Source organism: Chenopodium album, chromosome 9 (assembly GCF_948465745.1).
Source record: "Chenopodium album chromosome 9, dcCheAlbu1.1, whole genome shotgun sequence".
NCBI lineage: Eukaryota > Viridiplantae > Streptophyta > Magnoliopsida > Caryophyllales > Amaranthaceae > Chenopodium > Chenopodium album.
Genome location: NC_137842.1, coordinates 51,753,845 through 51,776,892, shown reverse-complemented (window position 1 = coordinate 51,776,892; position 23,048 = coordinate 51,753,845). Strand labels below are relative to the sequence as shown.

General features: G+C 34.7%; 1 protein-coding gene across 1 annotated transcript; it reads left to right on the top strand.

Annotated features, from left to right (window-relative positions):
* The first annotated feature begins 1,016 nt into the window (after positions 1-1,016).
* Positions 1,017-21,873, top strand: LOC145559852 (protein COP1 SUPPRESSOR 2-like). The gene is made up of 7 exons (XM_081621136.1): positions 1,017-1,290; positions 1,486-1,639; positions 2,057-2,254; positions 2,953-3,076; positions 20,960-21,033; positions 21,112-21,269; positions 21,547-21,873. The coding sequence occupies exons 2-7, from the start codon at positions 1,563-1,565 to the stop codon at positions 21,708-21,710; spliced, it is 795 nt and encodes a 264-aa protein (XP_081477262.1). The 5' UTR covers positions 1,017-1,290; positions 1,486-1,562; the 3' UTR covers positions 21,711-21,873.
* The last annotated feature ends 1,175 nt before the right edge of the window (positions 21,874-23,048 follow it).

The window sequence follows — 23,048 nt, the reverse complement described above, 5'->3', positions numbered from 1 at the left end:
TAGCTCACAAGTCTTTTTGGCCTAAGAGACTTGTTTAAAAACTGAGACCACTCCTTTAAGATAGATGGTCTCACTTTTTGAAAATCTGAGATCACTTATTTAAAATAGATGGTCTTAGTTTTCCAAAAATTTAGACCATCTATTTCAAATAGATGGTCTCACTTTTTCAAAAACTGAGACCACCTATTTCAAATAAATGGTCTTTTTTTTTTTTAAAAAAAAAAAAAATTATTTGTATTTTAATATATACTCCGTATATGATTTCAATTAAACAAAAACACAATTTATTTATACGAAAATTAGCCTCGTAATTTATACAAAACGAATCCCAAAAACTCATTAATACGAATTATTTGAGTACAATCAATATTCTATCCAAATTTACTCAAAACTCATACTCCGTACTAAAAAAACTCATTAACGCTAAATATGTTGTTTAGTACGAAGTATATTATTTGAGTATAAAATCTTCTAGAATACTGATTAAGTAAGTACGAAGTATATGTTGTTATATATATTTGCAAAATATTTGTTTCTTAAATACAAATTGTTTTAAAAAAATAAAATAAAATAAAAAATTTAAGTACATATCAGGACATGACACGTATCATTGGTGGTGTGTCTTTTAATATATTGTTACTAGATTAGCACTCGTGCGATGCACGAATTAGAATACAAAATTCAATACAATATAAAATAATTAATTAACAAAATGTGGGTTTTTGGAAAGAGAAATATCACTAATATGCTTTTGGTTAATTGATGTTCACACTTTAATTTATTTATTAAAAGTTATTTTCCTAATATTGAATTTGGAAGGAAAAAAATTTGATAAAATTGATGTCAAGCAATTTTGGAGGGAAAAATTTTATGAGCAATTGACATTTGTACCATGGTGATGTAAGCGGTTTTTATTTTAGTGATTGAATGATGATTGATTGCTTAACAAAACGAATAATTGTTCACAAATCAGCTTATCTTAAAGTAGTTTTACATAAAATTTCCTTATTTTGCCGACTAATGCCTAACTTGCGCAGCATTTAGCCCGGACTCTGGACGAGTCTCGTAATTCAATGCTCCTTTTCCCGGCCTATTCTTGTTAACGACGCACACCCAGCAATTTCATCAGTACGCACAGCACTCCTGCCGGCGACAAATCCACCATTGATGCCTTCCTATATTACTCAATTCCTACGCTCTCAATCTTCTCTGCCAACCATTTTCCTTCTCTGTTTCTACTCCTTCATCTTCTTCCTCTGCTGCATTCTCTTTCTCACGTCTGTAAATTAGGTATTTCTCCTCTCTCAATTTCTCTATTTTATGGTAAATTTCAGATTCAAATTAGGGTTTTCTATGCTCCAATTCTTAGCTTTGTATTTTTAATTGTTTTGTTCACTTCAATTCAAATATTAGAGTCGATTTTAGATTTTTCACTGCTTCCAAATCAATACTTCTAGACAAATTCATCTCAATTTTTTGTTTCAGTATTCAAATCGGTGATCAAGGCAAGTGCGCTAGTTTCCGCAATAATTCCTGGTGTAAAGTTGTTGTGATTTATTAACATGCCAAAGAATTTCCGGAAAAGGAAAGTTGAGGATGAAGCGGCAGACAATGTTTCAGATGACGAGGAGGATATAAGGTGCTACTATTCATCATTCCGTATCTTGCTTCTACTGTATATATTTTGCATTTGTTGGTTAATTACTTTGTATGTTTGCGCATTTTGAAACATTATGTGAATGTTAAAGGTTAGAAATTAGAATATGATTATGTTTGTAGGAGTAAGTGCAGTGTTAATTTCATCTTATGATGTCCCCAACATTTCGGATTACTTGCGTATGCATTCACATTGTTGGTTTGAGTGGGAAGTTAGATGATAAGAATTGTAAGAATGAAAACAATGTTAATTACAATTCGTTCCGTTTTGTTGGGTAGCATTTATATGTTATTTTGTATTGCTGTAGTAAGTCACTATGGGCAGGAGGGAGTATTTCTCTTCAAGCATGTTGCCGTTTCTCTATTCTAAGGTTTGACTTGCAAGTGTTGATTTGAGTAGGTTGGCATTAGAGGAGGTGAAATTGCTACAAAAGCAGAGGGAGAGGAGATCTGGAATTCCTGCTAATTCGATACCACAGACATCTAATGAAGCAACAAAGATAGGCGAAAAAGTCGAGGCTGATGGAGATAAAGAAGAGTTAGTTTTGCAGGATACGTTTGCACAAGAAACTGCTGTCATGATTGAAGACCCCAATATGTATGTTACCTGTCTCGTCTCTTTTCCCACTTCATTTAATTCAGACTGCTTTTTAGATTTGAGCATGCAAGTACACGTTAGAGTTTTTTTTTTTTTTGACAAAAGTACACGTTAGAGTTAGTGTTCCTTTTCATGTAAGTATGTACTTTGACATCTTTGTTTTTCTAACATGCTTGCATTCATTTGTTTTGTATGTCAATATTTGATTGTTATTAGTTTTGCAATTTTGGAGTTTGTAGATATAAGTTATAAAACCTTGATAAAACAAAACCTTTACGGTGTGTTTGGATTGAAGGAAATGGAGGGAAAGGAAGGGAAGAGAAATGGAAGGATGGAGTATTCTTTCATTTGGATAGTAAATGAGGAAGGGAGGGAATTGGAGGGGAGAGAAATGGAAGGATTAAATTGTAGGAAATTGATCCCTCCAATAATGGAGAGATTTGGAAGGAAAACTCATCCTTCTTCCCTCCCTTCCTCATTTGCTATCCAAATGAAAGATACTCCATCTCTCCATTTCTCTTCCCTTCCCTTCCTTTCCCTCCATTTCCTTCAATCCAAACACACTGTTAACCTTGATTAAAGGTATACAACCTCGATTTAATGCTTGTCTTTATGGGGAGCATATCTCCCAGGTTCTCAATAGTCTACATATATTTTAAAAAGACACATTCTCAGCCTTGCCTACTGTCAAACAACAGGTTAAAGTATATTGACCAAGAGTTAGCCAAGAAAAGAGGCAAGGAACTTGCTGCAATAGAACAATCTGAGAGTGAATTGACTCTTGCTGAAGAAGAGTTATACAAGATTCCGGATCATTTAAAAGTACGTGAACTTCTTATCTGTATTCTGAGTTGTGGCTAATAAAATATTTTGGTGGCCTTCCCTTGCAATTTATCATCTTTCCTATTGCATCATCTGCTTTCATATTTTGTCTGTTTAGGATTTATTAACTGGTTGTTACAGCTTGTACTCTTAATGTATCTTTGCAATTGGTTTCATTTACCTTCTTGTTCTTTATTTTTTAACATATAATATCTTCTCTTTGTTGTAACTTGTAAGGTATTAAATTTTCTTGCTTAGAAACACAATAAAAGTGGTCTATCCTATCGTGTTCTTTGTTAATCTGATGTGGATGTTTTTTTTTTTTTGCTGTACACGCCCCGACAATTTATGATAAGCACATGAAATTTATGATAACCTCTATGTATTGTTGGCTTGTTGCATGGACATGTAAATTGAAAAATGATGCAGTATGTATTAGTATGTGTTCATTGGTATCTCATTCAGAGTTGTAAGCTTATTATGGTAGTCAAAGTTTAGGATTCTATTATTTGAAACTATGACAAATATCTGTACAAATATTTTCTTGTTCCAGTTTTGTAATTACTTACTATGATGTACTATATGTAGATCAGATAATGCTGTCAACTCAAAGATTATGGGGTATCTTTAATTAATCTTAACGTTACTCACAATTCTAAGTTAAAAAGAAAGAAATTTCACAGGAGGATGTGCTCTTTTCACCTTATCTTTGTTTTTATAACAAAACAAAAGTTCACTTAAAATTTAAGTGGCTTAAATAAGCAAAAATAAGGTTTAATAAGTTTTGACTAGGGTATAAAGTAACGTTGAATAAGTTTGGATAAGTTCACATGTAAGCAACAATAAGTTAAAAAGAATTGACCTTCATTGTTGAGGATGATGGGAAAACTTAAAAAGGATTCGGGGAGATTTTTTTAAAGTTTACTTGCATAGCCTAAAGTTGGAAGTAAAGTAGATGTGAATTATTGCAGATTTGAAGTATTGGGAGTTGGGAGTAGGAACAAGAGAGTTTTGATGAATGAGTTGGGGTTTATGTGCATAACAATTAATTAATTTAAATGCTCCATTAAAGCAAAAGAAAAAGAGACAGATTTGAAAGTTTGAATTAAGAGAGTTTTAATGAATGAGTTTGGGGTTTATGTGCAATTAATTAATTAATGTTAGTTTTTGTTGTTGGCTGGTTGTTGCTCCTAATATATATATAAAAAATCTTAATGTTAATTTTCATGTGTAATTGTAATCTCTAATTTGATATTCTGCAGTTTTGCGCGCGTGTTACACTGCTAGACGACTGTATTGCTTGTATGCTTGAGAATAATTATTACAAATGTGCTTTTAGCGGGTCTGGTCATGGGTCGTATTGTTAATTACCCGAAAAAGCGGGTACTCGCTATTAGGGACGTTTGTGGCTTCATGTGTTGTAATAGCGGGTACTCGCTATTAGGGACGTTTATGGCTTCATGTGTTGAGAATAATTTCAAAGAATCAAGTGTGACTTTGATTCTTGCTTTAGCACGCTCATTTGATGGGGAAAACTCATTTAATTTCAATAGTGATGCTACCGTTTGATTTTGTGTTGAGGAGGTTGCTCTTGTCCTTGGTATTGAAAATACAGGTTCTCACTATGGTTCTCTTGATAATGCCAAGTCTCTTGACTCTCTTCTCGAATATATGAAGTATCTTAAGATTGAGTCTGATGAGAAAGAGGGTGAGATGAAAGAGTGTAAGGAGAAAGAGAGTGAGAAGAAAGAGTGTGAGGAGAAGGAGAGTGATGAGAGAAAAAAAAAATTAAAAGAACTAATAGGTTAAGGGCTTGGTTGAAGGAAAAAGAAAATTGAAACTGAAAATGATAAAGGAAAAATTGCGGAAAATAATACAACCTTTGGCCCGTTCTTTTTTAATAATAGAACCTTTCGAGTATTTTATAATAATATAACCTTTGGGGGATGTCAATTTTAAACAAGACATTACCTGTTGGTAACCTGTTTTTGAAGGTTACCGTGACACGTGTCATTGTGTTATTGGTTTTTTCAATTTAATTAATAAAAAAATTAATTATTATTATTATAAAAGAAATGTAAAAAAAAAAAAAACAAGCAACCACCCACCCACCTCCCCTCCCCCAAACTCACGCAACACCCTCACGACGACAAAGGTATGGCCGGTGACCAGCATCCTCACCTCACCGTCGGCCGACCAACTTCCCCCTTAACCTCGACCTTCCCCTTTCCTCCATCGCGACATAGGCCAAACCCTAACCTCCTTTCCTTCCCAACCACCACAAAAACCATCCTAATCCACGCAGCTGCCACCACAAAACCCCCCGAAACACCACAAAAATCACCCATTCCCTATCCCAGACCCCGATAACCACCTCCCTCCCCTTTCGTTGCTCGAAAATCGCCCCCCTCCACTTCCCTTGTATCGAAAAAACATCCCCACCGAGCCTTGCATCAGTGTGTCGTTCGCGTCGCGGTGAGGCTCATGTGTCGGGGAAGGGATGAGAATCGGTGATTGCGGGCTGTAGAGGTGCGAATTGGTGGTTGTTGTTTCGTGTGCCGCTGAAGATAAGGTGTTGGCCGCGGCGGAGCTGTTCGCGGTAAGTCGGGGAAAGGGAAAGGGAAAGGGAAAGGAGTGGTACGACGTACGGTGGTGGAGCTGGGCGCCGGCCGTACGCCGATAAAGTCGTTGCGTGTGGGGGAGGGGGAAAGGAGGTGGCTCGAAGGTGGGAGATATGGTGGCTGGTTGGGTTGGGGAGAGGAGGGGGATGAGTGGGTTTTTTTTTTTTTTAATTTGCTAAAATAATATAAAGTGCAATTAATGTCTTAATTAGGAATTAATTTAATTTTAAACACTTTTGTTAAAAATAAAAAATTAAAGTAATTAAATTTTTTTAAAAATTAATATTCAGACCAATTACATGATAACACGTGTCATGGGTAACCGGTTTTAAAGGTTACAAGTTTTTTGTCTTGTTTAAAATTGACACCCTCCAAAGGTTATATTATTAAGACTTAATCAAAAGGTTGTATTATTAAAAAAGAACCGCCTAAAGGTTGTATTATTTTCCGCAATTTTTCCAATGATAAAATAGTATTTAGGAAGTTATTGAGCCTTAATGGCGAGTTTGAATGAGGGTTGATCACTTTTGACTAAATCTGGCAAAAATCGACCCGCACCGAAATCCGATGCCAACCCAACCCGCAAACAGTGGGTTTTGACAAAAAAAAATAATGACCCGAAACTGTTTTGAACCCTTTAAAGACAACCCCTTTTAACCCGACCCAACGTGCTATCAACCCGACCCGACCCAACCCAAAAATCAGTGTTATTGTATCAAACATATCATATTATGGTAAATTTTAAACAAAAACACTTCCAACCATTATAACTTTTGATTTAACATTATTTTAATTGGACCACAACATTAATTATTTGCCTTAAATTGACTATTGATGACGGTATTTCTTATCATTTGTAATTTTTAGAACGTTTAAAGTACATTTTGGTACTAAAATATGAAAAATCATAGGGTGTTATAATAGATCTCAACCCGCTGGTGAACCCGACCCGAACCCGCCTGCTACAACCCGAACCTGAAACTGTTTTACACTAACCTGACCCCACTTGACAACTTTTGACGGTTCATTTTAATTAGATTGAATTGCTAATTTAAATTATTACTAAAGAATTAGATCAAGCAAGCTAATTTGATGATTAAGCAATAAGGCCAAAAGCATACACATTCCACTTGAAGTTTCCATCTCTTAATAATATACCTTTTTAGAATATTTCCCAAACTTGTTAGCATTGATTCTTCTAATTTAAACAATAAATTGGCCTGCACAATCACTATCACTCATGCCTGTTAAAATGTGAAGGCCTTCCTTATTTTACTGACTCTCACCAAAATATATATAGTTAAGTTTGTTGTCATATGAATTGGCAATGTAAATTAATAGTTATGCATGTCAAATCAAGTTGGCATGTATCAAATATAACTATGCCAATGTAACTAATCATTCTATATAAATCATTGTAAACTCAAAAAAAATATATGACATTATCAATAAAATCTTTTATAAACCCATTATACATATTTATATTTTTTATATATATTATGCACAATTAGCACTATATCCTAACAGTTGTATCAAGAGCTAGTACGATCTAGAAGGCTCTAGCACGATTTCCGCGAAGTTAGAAATAATTCATAAAATATAATATTATTTTCCAAAAAAAAAAATGGCATTTACAAGCATGATAAACCAACAAGAAGTTCCATTATTCAATGGTAGCAACTACGAATATTGGAGCATTCGAATGAAAACTGTCTTACGTGCGTTTGGCATATGGGAAGTTGTTGAATCTGGTATACCAACAACTAAACCAAATGAAGGAGAATCTAGTGTAGGAGGAGTTGATTGGCAAAAGAAGGATGCCGAAGCATTAGCCAAAATTCACCTCGCTACTACAGACTTAGTTTTTTCTCGAATAATGAATGCTACCTCAGCAAAACAAGCATGGGATACTTTGAAAAGCGAATTTCAAGGGACCCAGAGAATGAAAATTGTCAAATTACAATCTCTTCAACTTTAGTTTGATAATTTGCAAATGAAAAAAGATGAAAGTATAAAAGATTACTATGCAAGAGTAATAGAATTTGTGAATCACTTAAAAGCCACGGCCAAGATATAACTGATCAACGAGTTGTGCAAAAAATGTTATGAACTTTATCAAAAAAGTTTAATCTCATTGCACAAATAATTGAAGAGTCAAAAGATATTACAACATTATCTCTTGCGGATTTTCTTGTTTCTTTACAAATACATGAATAAAAGATGAATATTAGGGATAATGAAATAGAAGGTCCGGAGGGAGCTTTCCAATCAAGGCATAATCCCTCATCATCGAAACCTCATAATAATTCAAGAAGAAATTTCAAGAACAAGAATTCAAACAACAATACTGAGAGAAATCAACAAGGTAATTTTCCTCCTTGCAAAATTTGCAAGAAAACAAATCACGAAAAAAAGAATTGTTGGAACAAGGGAAAATCGCAATGTAATTATTGCAAGAAACTTGGTCATACTGAAAATGTTTGCAGGTTTAAGAAACAACAAGCAAGCGTTTCAAAGACAATTGATGAAGAAGGTTATCTATTCTATGCTAATCAAAATAATACTATAAAAAAGATGATTGGATTATAGATAGTGGATGCACAAATCATATGACAAAGCAATCTGATATATTCACCAACATTGACACATCTATTAAAATCCCTATCAAAATGGGTAATGGATCAATGGTGAAGTCCGAAGGCAAAGGCACAATTGCCGTTGAGACAAAATAAGGGACAAAGTTCATTAAAGATGTTCTTTATGTCCTTAACTTGAATCAAAATTTGCTAAGTGTTCCTCAAATGGTTCAAAATGGATATTCTATTTATATCAAGGATGAATCATGTGCCATATTGGATCCAAAAAAAAATCAAGTTGCTAATGTTAAAATGCAACATAAATGTTTTCCTTTAAATTGGCAATATGAAGGAAAAGAGAAGGCAATGCAACATGGCTATGGCACAAACGCTTTAGTCATAGTAACTTTCAGAATCTAAAACTTCTTTCACAAAAAAAATATGGTGAAGGGGATACCAACTATGTCAAACATAATCGGTGTTTGCAGTGGTTGTCAATTGGGAAAAATGACAAGACAACCATTTCCCAAGGGACTTGCAAGAAGAGCAACAAAGAAATTACAGCTCGTACATACAGATGTATGTGGTCCAATGAAAACTTCTTCTCTTGATGATATCAAATATTTCATCTTATTTATTGATGATTATTTTAGAATGACATGGGTTTACTTCATGAAAGATCGTTCCGAGGTCTTTAAAACATTCCACAAATTCAAGAATTATGTTGAGAAAGAAAGTTCTTCTCAAATCATGAATCTCAGCACATCAGAGTTTAACAAATTTTGTGATAATGAAGGCATACATCATCAACTCACTGTTCCATACACACCACAACAAAATGGTGTGACTAAACTGAACCGTTATGGAGATGGCAAGATTAAAGCTCAAGGATAAGGCAATGCCTAACAAGTTTTGGCAGAAGCAGTTTATACATCCGTGTATCTTCAAAATCGACTCTCAACAAAAGCAATAGAAGGTCGAACACCAATTGAAGCATGGTCTGGATATAAACCATCTTAAGTCATTTAAGGGTATTTGGATGCATATGTTATGTTCTTATACCTGATAAAGCGTCACAAACTTGATGATAAAGCTGTAAAAGGAATTTTCCTTGGTTCAATCTAAAGGATATAGAGTATATAACCCATATACTCATAAAGTACAAGTTAGCACGGATGTAATCTTTGCGAAGGTGCATCATGGAATTGGGAGGAAGATGACATTGATAAAAGATGTGTGACACTACCATTACAACAACAACAGCCACCTAACCTCAAATATCAATTCCAGATAATAAGACGGGTCAACACTCGAAAATAATGAGCCAATTTCTCATGGTTTTGAGTATGGTAGCTCTATAGAATCACCTCCAAGGAGGACACGCAAAATCTCTGAAAGAATTCCATATCTTGATCTTGAAGAATGTGAGTTTTGTTGTCTCACAACTCATGAACCAGTAAATTATGAGCAAGCTTCCCAATACGAAGAATGGAGAACTGCTATGAAAGAAGAAATTCGCATGATTGAGAAAAATCAAACATGGGAATTGCAAGATAAGCCACCTAACAAAGATGTCATTGGTGTAAAGTTGACATTCAAAACGAAACTCAATCCAAATGGCTCAATTTAAAAGCATAAAGCCAGATTGGTAGTAAAAGGATATTCACAACAATTCGGCATCGGTTACAATGAGACATTTGCTCCGGTTTCAAGACAAGATACAGTTAGAGTAATTCTTGCTCTAGCCACACAACGAAAATGGAAAATTTATCAACTTGATGTCAAGTCAGCTTTTTTAAATGGATTTCTTGAGGAAGAAATTTATATTGAACAAAGGTTTTGTAGTGAAAGGTAAAGAAGATAAAGTACTGAGGCTAAAGATTTACTATTAGCACAATATACTCAGCTTCTGCGATAGTAAATCTGCTATTGCTGTTGCTAAGAATCCAGTGCTTCATCGAAAGACTAAACATATAAAAATAAAATATCACTGTGCCGATATATTCACAGAAGCTCTTTCGAAAACAACTTTCGAGCACTTCAGAGAAAAGCTTGGGATTCAAAGGAAGTTTTTCAAGGAGGAGTGTTAAAATGTGAAGGCGTTCCTTATTTTACTCACTCTCACCAAAATATATATAGTTAAGTTTGTTGTCATATGAATTGGCAATGTAAATTAATAGTTATTCATGTAAAATCAAGTTGGCATATATCAAATATAACTATGCCAATGTAACTAATCTTTCTATATAAATCATTGTAAACTCAAAAAAAATATATAACATTATCAATAAAATCTTTTATAAACCCATTATATATATTTATATTTTTATATATATTATGCACTATTAGCACTATATCCTAACAATGCCATATCCTTTTGAAAATTCTGTGCTATAGAATAAAATGCATTATAGAAAGAAAATAATAATCAAAATTCAGATCTAAGACAGATTATTAGTAGGTTTGTGGTAAATTTCCTATTTTCTTTAATAATAAGGATAAAATAAAATAAATTGGGTATAACTAATTGTTACTCTAAAATTACTCAATAACCTAACCTTTTTCAATTTTTATTTATATTATAGTGATTATTCTAAAAACTTTTGTGTTTACATGTATTTACATTTGCCTAACTAATATAAATGATTTACACGTGCTTAAACAATAAAAATCAAATTAACAAGTGAATTTCAAAAAATACCTCCACGACAGGAGCAGCATTATCAAAAACATGTTGGTGGCCTTTTCCTTCTCCAAGAAATTTTTTTGTAGAGTTCAGCAGTAACAAGGTGGTCAAACACGGCTTTTGTCCAATTAATTACCGTCTTGTTCACCTCTAAATCATCCGCCACCTAAAAATTATATGGCTATACAAATTGATAATGAGTAGAGGGGATTACAGTTGGTCAATGATGTAAAGGCTTAATAACTTCCTAAATACTATTTTATCATTTTCAGTTTCAATTTTCTTTTCCTTCAACCTAGGAGTCCTCACTTCTTTTAATTTTTTTATTCACATCACTCTCTTTCTCCTCACACTCTTTCTCTTTACACTCTTTCTCTTTACACTCTTTCTCATCAGACTCAATCTTAAGATACTTCAGATACTCGGGAAGAGAGTCAAGAGACTTGGCATTATCAAGAGAAGCATAGTCGGTCCCTGTATTTTCAATGCCAAGGACAAGAACAACTCTTCAACACAAAATTGAACGGTAGCATCATTATTGAAATTAAATGAGTTTTTCCATTAAATGAGCGTGCTAAAGCAAGAATCAAAGTCGCACTTGATTCTTTGGAGTTATTAATTTTTACAAGTTCGTAGAAAATGGAAGATTCCATCAAGTTTATTTTTAGAGGTTAATTTGAGGAAGAAGTCATGATAGTAACCTAAAATCGGAAAAGTAGGCTATCAATTTAATTTCTGTGAGAGGTCATAAAAATCCAAAAAAATTCAATTACAATACATGAAGCCTCAAACGTCCCTAATAGTGGGTACCCGCTTTTTTGGGTGATTAATAATACGGCCCACTAAAAGCACATTTGTAATAGTTATTCTCAAGCATAAAAGCAATACAATCTAACATGCAGAATTGCAAATTAGAGATTACAATTACACATGAAAATTAACATTAAGATTTTTTTTTTATATATATATAAGTAGCAACAACCAGCTAACAATAAAAACTAACATTAATAAATTAATTAATTGCACATAAACCCCAACTCATTCATCAAAACTCTCTTAATTCAAACTTTCAAATCTGTCTCTGTTTCTTTCGCTTTAATAGAAGCATTTTAATTAATTGCTTGTTATGCACATAAACCCCAACTCATTCATCAAAACTCTCTTGTTCCTACTCTCAACTCCCAATACTTCAAATCTGCAATAATTCACATCTACTTTACTTCCAACTTTAGGCTATGCAAGTAAACTTTAAAAAATCTCCCTGAATCCTTTTTAAGTTAAACCATCATCCTCAACAATGATTAGATTAACTTACTGGACATCTTAGGTCAATTCTTTTCAACTTATTGTTGCTTACATGTGAACTTATCCGAACTTATTCAACATTACTTTATACCCTAGTCAAAACTTATTAAACCTTATTTTTGCTTATTTAAGCCACTTAAATTTTAAGTGAACTTTTGTTTTGTTATAAAACAAAGATATGGCGAAAAGAGCACATCCTCCGGTGAAATTTCTTTCTTTTTAACTTAGAATTGTGAGTAACTCTGAATGAGATGCCATGAACACATACTAATTCATACCGCATCATTTTTCAATTTACATGTCCTTGCAACAAGCCAACAATACATAGAGGTTAATAGTCATCTAGTAAAAATTTCTGTACAAAACCAAGAAAAACCAAGATCAAATAAAATGAACCAAACCAACCACATGAAAACATTATGTGCATCTCAGTTAGCCCTTTCTAAAAACATAGCAACCTAGATGTTTCAGCAAGTATTAATCACTGTCTTTTTGCTGATCATGATTTATCATAACCCATCATCCTTAGTTTAAATTCTTATTTTTAAATCCATCTCCATCCTTATCAACCCCTTTAATCATAAGATTACACTCCTTAAGACTGCAATCAGCAAAACCTAACCTCTTTAGTACCTGATGCAACCCCTCTTAATCCATTCCTTTCCATTACATTTAGGATAGGAAAAATTGATTCTAATAATCCCACCTTTGGCCGGTTCGCTGATAATAATCCCACCTATTGATTATTATTCAATAATCCCACCTTTTGGTGTCATATTCTTCTAATGGTCCCTAACCTGTTGGTAACCGGTTAGATAGGTTAACATGACACATGTCCTTTCGTGATTCGTCCAAATATATAATTTTTATTTATAAAAAAAATTAAAACTTAATTCCCCTTTCCTCTTTCCTTTCTTTCCCATTAATCCATTATCCTCCATTAATGCTGGTGAAACCTTCATAAAAAAATAAAATAAAATAAAATAAAAACCAAACACTCCGCCACCTCCTCCACTGAAATCGGGCATCCATACGTAAAACCCGACCCACGAAACCCCCCCTCCCTCATTGACCCACCCAAAAAAGCCCCACCCATGTTGACGGCCGACCATCTCCACCTACAAACTAACCTCCCCTACCTACGAAAAACCTTACATCGACCAGCCACCCACGAAAGACGAAACTCCTACCCAAGGCCGACTAGCCACCCAGCCTACGAAACCCTCACCCCCCGAAATCCCTTCCCCCGTGAAATTGATTTTATTGCTTGAAACCCGACGACCGACGCCTATAAGTAATGAATTTCCTTGAGATATAAGTACACTGCTACCATTGTTGTAGGAAGAGAGAGAAATTAAGGAGGGATTGGAAGGGGAGGGGAGGAGAGAGAATTAGGGCTAATTGACTATGGAGATGATGGAGATAAAAGAGTAAAAAAAATTACCTATTCTTCAGGTTAAAGGTCACTAAGGACCATTAAAAGATGACCCCTAAAGGTGGGATTATTAGATAAGAATTAATAGGTGGGATTATTATCTGTAAACCGGATAAAGGTGGGATTATTAGAATCAATTTTTCCTTTAGGATAACCATACCAAACACCCCCTAAAGTTACCGATTGAACAATTACTTGAGAAAACCAAATCATATATAAAAAAAATACAAGTAAAAAAAACCACTATTGATTACAAAATACAGAAATCAAAAGAAAAAAACGAGGCCATAAAATCAACAAGTTACCAAGTCATCGTCATTGGGTGCTCAAATCTGTATCTTTCTCTCTCTCTCTCTCTTTTTTTTTTTTTTTTTTTTTTCCCACATAAATATTACTTACTTCCTCCATTCTTTTATTATTGCACCATAAGGGTTTGACACAAATTTTTTGGTAGTGGAAAAAAGAATGAGAGAGAAAGGTAGAAATACCAAGTTGCCCATGTTATTGTATACACAATATAAAAAGTAATGGTTGAAAAGCAAGGGTATATTGGGTATTTATAGTGTAAACATAAATATTTCTTTTCCTAAAATGGATATGGTGCAATATATGTGAAACTTCCTTAAAAGGCAAGTGGTGCAATATTAAAAAAACAGAGGAAGTATATATTTTTTTAAATATTTTTTATAAGGAACATATATAAATTTTATATATAATATGGATAAATTTTGTGTCCTCGTGCCCGAGTCCAAATCTCGAATAGAGTCCCATGTCCTAAATTTTTGGAATTGCCTTACCAGACACTAGGATCTGCCCCCATATCCATACTTGGCACTATTAGGCGAGTCCTTGTAACATAGCTCAGTGATCACTTTGCTTGTGGGAGTAAAAGAAAAAGAGGAAGGAATATGTGAATTGGGGAGGAATAAAATAATCCACAGCAATTGCCCTTTGAACTACATTTTACGTTTACTTTATTGTCCTTTTGGTTGCTACTCTGAACTATGCATTACTCTTTTTTTATCCATTTGGGGGGAGGGGGAGGGGTTAAAGTAGAAGCTTTACCCTACCCATTAACCACTTGTTCATGGCTCCCTCATCCAATCATCCTCTTAGGCTCCTACCCTCCTTTCTCAAATCAACGACCAATTAAAGCCTCAGATAACCAATAACAATAGAGCAATATTTCACTATTTCATGCCTAGTGTCGGCTAAATCAATCATCTTTCTAGTGTCTAATGAATTAATCATCTTTCAAGTGCACATTTTCTTAATGTTCATTTGATTGATTTTTAATAAGCTTTCAAAGTGGCAAATTTTGTTTAGTAATTAATCCTCCGTCTTATGTGGAGATTATGATTTTGACAATGAGATAGGTCTACTGGTCTTGTGATGATTGGTGGGGGGAGGAAGGTAGGGCTAGACCAACTAGTTTTTGTGTACCAATAAACCATTTATCTTAAGTTTGGGTAGTTGTCACCTTTACTTTCAAGTTTATCCTCTTATTACCTAATATTATGATTAATGTTTCTCTAAGATGAAATCTGTTTGTGTTAGATGTTTTCATGTTACTTGGCTTTTTTCAACCCAACATATTTTCAGATTAGTTTCAGTTAGGACTACTCCTAATAAATTTACCACAGAAATAAACTCATATTTCAGGTGAAAAAAATCAAATTCTTAGGGGGCGTTTAGTATGGGGTATTTAGGAAATGGTAAGGGAATCAACCACCTTTTGCTGGTGTTTGTACTCCAATTATGTCATTCCTTTTCCCCTCTCAGTTTAGGCCATGCTTGGATTGGTAGTAATATATTAAAGGGGTAATAAAAGTCAAACTTGAAAAAAAAAAATTAATTAGAGGTGTTGTAGGAGTTAAGATGTTTACAAATGAAATAGGGTAGTTGTGCCATGAGGAAAAGAGTGAGATGGTGGAACTATTACCCTCCTAATCAAGGTGATAGTTACACACCTTCCCCCTAGTGTAACTATTACCCCCAATTGGGGATAATAGTTCTTCTTTCATCATCTCATACCAAACAATCACTATATCATTTTCCTTACAATCACACCATCACTATCTCCTCCTTCCCTATTCACTTTCATTTTCCTTACTTTGGTCTTGTTTGGCAAAACTAGCGCTAAAAGGGGCAAGTAGCTGTTAAAGTAGCGAGTAACCTTCAATTAGTAGTGGGTAGAGGTTAGTTGTTAATGTACCGGTTAATAGTATGAGTGTTTGGTAAAAATAGCTGTTGAAATATTAAATACAATAAAAATACAATATTTATAAAGTAAACAAAATATGTCAAAAGCTACCGGCTACCTTCAAATGCTAATATTATTAACATTTGACAAAAGCTACCTCTACCGCTAGTTGCTACATGAATCGCTAACTTACTAAACACTACCACCTAAAAACTACTCCACCCCTGAAAATACAACCCACCCTCATAAACTTAACCTACCCAAAAACCCACCCTTACCACCGATTAGCGATTACACCCCAAAACCAACCAAAAAGCCACCCTAACCACACCCTTAACACCCGAAACCCCCATAACCTAGCTTAGATTTAGAAAAAAAAAAAAAAGTTTAAAAGAAAAAGAGAGTGAGAAAAGTAAGGTGGGCGGCGACGGCAACAAGGGGAGGGGTGGTGAAGAAGTCGGTGATTTTAGGAGGGAGGGGCACCGGAAGAACCGAATAATTAATGGGGCAATGATATTGGTATGGTGGTTTTCTGATTTAGAGTGTTGTTGTGGTTGAAAGGAAGGGAAATTGTTGTTTATAACAAACAATTACATTAATCTGAGTGTTTTTGTTTCCATTCTCCTTGTTTCCCTTTCTTATGCTCATTCCCATTTCCTTTGTTAACCCCAAAGGCCCCTTAATGTTTGTTTCTTACATTAACTGATGATGGAAGTCATGGAATGATGATAATGTGTTGTTATTCAATTTCCAATTTGATGAATACTTTCTTCATCATACATATATGGGATTGTAAAAGCACCTATTTTAAGTCTCCTTAGGTTGTTGTAGTTGGAGCTAATCTTGATAGAATTTATAGGTGATTGTAGGCTTGTAGCTTATACTCCTTTGTTATTTCTATGGATCTAGCTCATTTTCCCATTGAAATTATCTTGAAGTATAATACTGCATCCTACTAGAAAGTTAGCCGGTCATTCTTTTTTTTTGTCAAAAATCAAGATCTCCACTTTTTCAAATGAAAAATATAGGAATTGTGTCGGGACTTATGCAGAAAAAGAGAGTTTAATTATCTATAGGTGTGTTGCGTATCTGACGAAAATAATCTAATAAGACCACTATTATGTAAATAGGCAAGTAAGGATCGAATCCCAAGAGACTATGGTTTGACGGATTAACCAGACTCAAGTAAATGCTAAGCAAGTAACTAAAATAATACTGGAATTAACAACTAAAGAACTAATCAAAACAATTCAATCTAAGTAATAAAATAAATCAAATGCTAAAAACATCCAAGATCAAGCATCACCACGAATACAATTAATGCAATAATCGCTCTACCCCTAACACATAATACAATCAACGAGAGGAAAAGTAATCCCTGGAAAGTACCAAAGGTCTCTCGTTTTATCAATGGCTTCCCTAATCACAATCAAGCCTACTCTCGTGGAATCATGCAAATTAGAGACATTAAGCACATTACTCTAACTTCCTAATCATCCATGCAACTACTCTCGTGATGAACTTCAAACTCTTAATTGATCTATTCAAATCCGTTAAAACCCAACTCTCGTTGCGATTAAAACAAAGGAATAATGACAATACTAATTATCTCTAATCTAGTATTGGCATAAGCACAATCAATTAAGCATGTCAATTGTAATTATCATTAAAGAATTTAAAGAAATAATTCATACATCAATCATATTCGGGTTTCGCTAGATCTTAGAATAAGAAAACTACTCACTCATGATAATAAAAAGAACAAGAATTAAAGAAAACATAATTAATAATAAAAAAATTTTAAAGAGAGTAAGAAAATACCAAATCTTGAATTGTAATGGAAAATAAGTAATACATAGAAAACTAGGTCTAAGAGTTCATAAAATAAATTTAAGGAAATAAAGAAGTATTTATACTCAAGTAGAAAAACCTAGACAAAAGATAGAAATTTTCATAAATTCTAAAATAAGCGTCCACGGACATGCCAAAATAAGGCACGTCCGTACGTGCCTGACCGCACGCGTATAAATCTTTTTCGATAGGGCACGTACGTGCCCGCATATAGGCACGTACAACAGCTCCATGAAATCTTCCGCAACAGCTCGGATGTGCCCCCTTCCAAAGTTGAGGCAGTAGCTTCACAAACTTTTTCATCAACCCGTGCCTGCAATCCATGCCCGCACAAAGGCATGGACGCCTTACTCGGGCACGGACGTGCCTCCATCGAGCACGGACATGCTTGACTTTTTTCTTCTTTTCTCAGCTTCTTTACTTCCTCTACTAAGCATGTCCATGCCTTATCCAACATGGAGGTGCTTGACTTGAATACTGCTCCAAATGAAAACATTATAAAATATCCAAATTAGCTCTGTTAATCCTAGCCATAAAAGCACAAAATCATTGCAACTAAACCTTATCATGCCAATATGAACCAAAATCAACTAAACTAGACTCAAAAACTAAATAAAAAGACTTTAAAAATACGCATAATACATGATATATCAATTAATTTATTGCCCGTGTAATTAAAGGGAAAGGAGAAGAGAGAACCTGTTATTCTTGTATTTGAGAGCCAAAACCCAACTTCCCCTTGGCCTCCTACCACCAACACCCTTCCCAAACTGACCATTGTCCCTGCCACAAAAGCACCACTCTACCCTGTGGTCACAACCACACCACTTTCATTGGCCTACATTAACCCCCAACACACCCCCACTCCATAATGAACCTTGCCATTCCCACTACCATCGGGCTCACTTAGACCCTTACTCATAACCATCGCCGCCAGCTTTTAGAAATCAGCTAATAGGAAATAAATTATTCAACAAGTAACAACAAACAAAAATAAACAAACCTAGATCTGAAATTTACAGTAATAGCAAACTTCTGCCACTGGATACCTAAGGTGCTTCACCTAGGTTGCTTGGGTCTCTACCGGCGTTGTGGGTTGCTTGGATTTTCAACGGATGAAATTTTCATGACCTTTTGATGAATGGAAAAATTGAAGGGGTTTAATGGTGGAAAATTGAAGGATAGCCCTACAAAGGCAATGCCTTTTAAGTTTAATCTTAGGAGCAATGATGCTAAAGATTAAAAACTAATTGGGAACTTGATAAAGTTTGTTCAAGCAAAAGCTGAACAATCTACTTTTATTTTATACATGTCCCGGTTTAATTGTTGACACATGACTAATATATAGGAAATATAAAACTAACTTGCTTGCCTTGCCAACAAACTAAATAAGAAAGCCTTAATAATAATAATTAATGAATCTTGATGGCCCACTAACTAACCATATGAAGTATAACTTTGAAAGCCCAACATCCCATAACTAATACTAATACAAGATAAAAAAAAATAAAAAAAAAAATAAAAATAATACTTACATGTAAAACCTTGGCCCCACTTTAAAAGTAAGGCAAAACCAAGAGAATACATAAATAAAGTAATAAAGATCGATACTTATAAGAATAGGTCTTGATTCACTTCATTGTGTGTGCATGAGAGAAAGAGAGGAGTGAGAAAATTTATGTTACATGGACTTGGGAACGGGTGTCGAACACGGATACATGTCCAAGTTTCTGATCCGACAAGTTCCAAAATTTTAGGACCCGTAGACTTTGTCTAATATGTGGACACGGGTACGGGGACACTTCAATACGTTACTTAAATTTATGTAAATAATTTATACATTAAAAAAGCTTTAAAATTTTCATTACGTCCACCCTTATGTTTTTATTTTAATTCTTTCCTTGGTAAATTCTCCCAATATTACAGTCTTCTTCTCCCCATCTTCTCTATAGTAATGGTGGTCTTTGAACAAGATGTGTTTTTCTTTCAAGTTTCTCTTTTTTCCTCTCCACTTCTAATGGAAATGTCCGAGTGCACAATAAAGGGTTGGGCACGTGTCTTGTGTATTCACGGACACTTAGCAATTTTAGCTGTGTCAGTTGTGGTTTGACGTTCAATTTTGGAGATAGCTTTGGTGGTGTTTAGGTTTCTTTGTGAAAGTCCCATGGGAGGAGAGAGAATGAAACAGGTGTTGGCCTGGTGGGTTAAAGATGAAATAATGGGCGATGGTGTTTTTGGTAATTAAAATTAAAATGGTTGGAGGTTGAAGATGTAGAAATCAGCTAGGTTGCACAGAAACAGATACGGGTAGAAAAACGAGTACGGATACGGGGATGAAAAATGGCAATTACAGCTACTTTACCTTTCACCAATTGAAATGTTAGATAATTTAATAATTTAGTTTAAACAAAAAAAAAAAAAAAAAAAAAACCATATTCTTCCTCATTAAGGTTTCAGTAATGGCTGCTTGGAGATCGCCGACCACTAGTGCCCTCTGCAAGTGGTCGCCTCCAAGGAATTGTGGGTCGCAATATTGTAGGTGGCTTCTTCAATTTTTAGGGATTTCAAGAAATCAAAATCAGGTAAGTAAAATTGGGGTGTTTTTAAAAAAAAAAGTGGGTTGGACTTCTATTGGGGACGTCGGAAATGGATGTGATCCGTCCCCGAAACGTTTATGAAGGTGCTCCAAGCCATCACCAAATTTTCTTCCCGTACCACTTTTCAAGGGTACGCCTTGGGGACGTATCCAGGACGTACCCGTACTGTGCCCGTCCCCGGTACGGAAACGGCAGGAGGTTGGTGTACCCGTGCATCATTGGAAATCAGTGGTTGTGGATTGATAAGATAAGTCAGTAGGTTTGTTTGATAAGTTGGGTAATTCAATGCGTGTGGTTATATATATTGATTGAAGTGGTAACTTGATGTTTAGTTAGATGGCAATGGGTATTTATAGCAGGATAATCTTGGTTATCTACGGCTATTAAATGAGGTAATTTTAGATGTATTGCATGACTTGCATCTGCTTCCAAACTTTACTTGTAGGACAGTTTCATTTTGTAAAACAGAAGATGTATTATGTGTGCTCCTGCAAACGTTTGATTGAATGGAATTGTGATTTCAATGTTTTCACAACCATTGTCATTTAGCAGAGAAAATTAATGAGAAATCTGTAACAATCTCATTTCATCTCAATTCTGCGTGGTTAGGTGAAAAAGAGAAATTCGGAAGAAAGCTCTACTCAGTGGACCACTGGTATTGCAGAAATACAGCTTCCTATCGAGTATGTTAACTCTATTCTCCAAATACCTTGTCCATCTGGAAAACATCATCTTATGTGTGATTCATTTTCTAATTGCAGGTTTAAGTTGAAAAATATTGAGGAAACTGAAGCAGCCAAAAAGCTTCTGCATGAAAAGAGATATACAGGTCAGACCAAGAAAGAACCAACCAATTCTTTGAATCACAATGCTGATTATTTCCAGCGTGGGAAAGATTATGCTGAAAAACTTAGGAGAGGTTTGTCACCACCACTTCTGTTATTGATAATCTGTCAGTGGTTTATTTTCTTGTTTCTTGGATTTAAGGTTTTCACACTGTAGAGTTAATTCAGTGGGTTTTTTTTTTCCCTGTAACTCTGTTGAAAAGTAATAGAGCTTTTTTAAAAACAATAAATTTTTTTGCCTTGGTTGAGACAGGAGCCAAAAGCCCTTTCCTTGAAATGTTCTAGTATAATTGCTGTCAGTATTTAGTTTGAAAGAACTTTTCTAAGCTAAACTGGCTGGATTTTTTGCAGATCATCCAGAGCTGTACAAGGATAGAGGAACAGAGGATAGTGGAGCGGGTTCAAGGCCCAGTGACAGTGGTGCAGAACCAGCTGGGAGAAGGCTTGCAGCAACAGATGAGCTTATGCTTGAACGCTTCAGGAAACGAGAACGACAACGTGGAATGAGAAGATGAGATTAGCTAGCACGGCCAAATTCGTTGATTTAGTAGATCAGCGAGTGTTGTGTAACTTGTAGTGTAAGGATCATCTCAAGTTTTCTTTGATCTTCTTTTTTGGGCCAATTATTTGTAACATATGAGATATGACCTTTTTGCTAGTTTGTAATTTTTATTGCCATTTCAAGCTTATGAAATCATGATAGACAATAAGAAACCACACTTATAATTATCTGCTAACAATATCAACGACTAATATCTCCCTTTGCAAATAAGAGCCATATAAACATTGCTTTAGAATACTCCAACCTTTTGTTGATTGTCTGAAAATAATCCAATCTTTAGATTATTCCAGAATAATCCGATCTTAAAGGGGTATTATCTCATAACAAACATTAATAACCGATTACCTAGAATCCTAGATTATTGTTCTTTTTTTTTTTTTTTTTCTTTTTAAGTTGAAACAATTTCTTATTTTTATTCCCTAAAATAAAACCCATCACTACCAACACCACCCCCATTACCTTCCCATGCCATCATCAAGCATCACCGTTGCCACCTTACTAAACTAACCACTTCACCACCCTTCCTACCGCCCATAGCACCCTCCAAACACCAAAGCCACATTCCAACCACCACCATAACCAATATCCGAGCCGCATCTATTGAAGTGTACTGTGAGGTTTTGACAACAACCTACACCTTTTTGTCCACTCCATCACAAAAACCACCTCCACTTACACCTTTTGACCACCACCAACACCATTTGACCATTCCATAAAAAAAAAAAACTTTAATTCTCTTTTCAAGGATATGAAATAGCGCGATTAACCTTGAACCTAGCCCTCTCTCTCTCTCTCTCTCTCTCTTCATAATTTCTTTTTCCACCATTAATATTTCTCAAAGTTCCTTGAAATTAAGTAACAAAAAATGTATTATAGAAATCTAGTAAAAGATGATAAAGAAACCGTTATCATCGATAAGTTATCCAGTGAAAATAGGCTTTTCGGTGGAGCTGTGGAGGATGAGATTTGGGATTTAGACGGACATGGAGGAAAGAGATGATTTTCTGGTGGAGATCAAGGAACGGAAGAGTAAAAGGAGAAGGTAATATTGTACTATCAGTTTACCATTGGAGGGGAGGAGAGAGAAAATAGGGAAAGTTTTTTTGTTTAAAAAAAATATTAATTAGTAAATTCAAAAGGATAAAAGTAAAAATATAATTAAAATTAAAATAAATAAAAAAATTAAACCAATAAGAAAGTGACACATGGATTGGCAACCGATTAAAATGGGTTGGTGACATGCTGAGGTTGCTACGAGCTGAGTAAATGGGTATCAAGGGTTAGGTTATTC

What these genes read in the sequence shown, in the direction of transcription:
- LOC145559852 (XM_081621136.1), top strand. Translation starts at nt 1,563, where the DNA reads ATGCCAAAGAATTTCCGGAAAAGGAAAGTTGAGGATGAAGCGGCAGAC. An exon ending in AGATTCCGGATCATTTAAAA is followed by an intron (nt 3,077 to 20,959) that starts GTACGTGAACTT and finishes CTGCGTGGTTAG; the next exon opens with GTGAAAAAGAGAAATTCGGA. An exon ending in GAAATACAGCTTCCTATCGA is followed by an intron (nt 21,034 to 21,111) that starts GTATGTTAACTC and finishes TTCTAATTGCAG; the next exon opens with GTTTAAGTTGAAAAATATTG.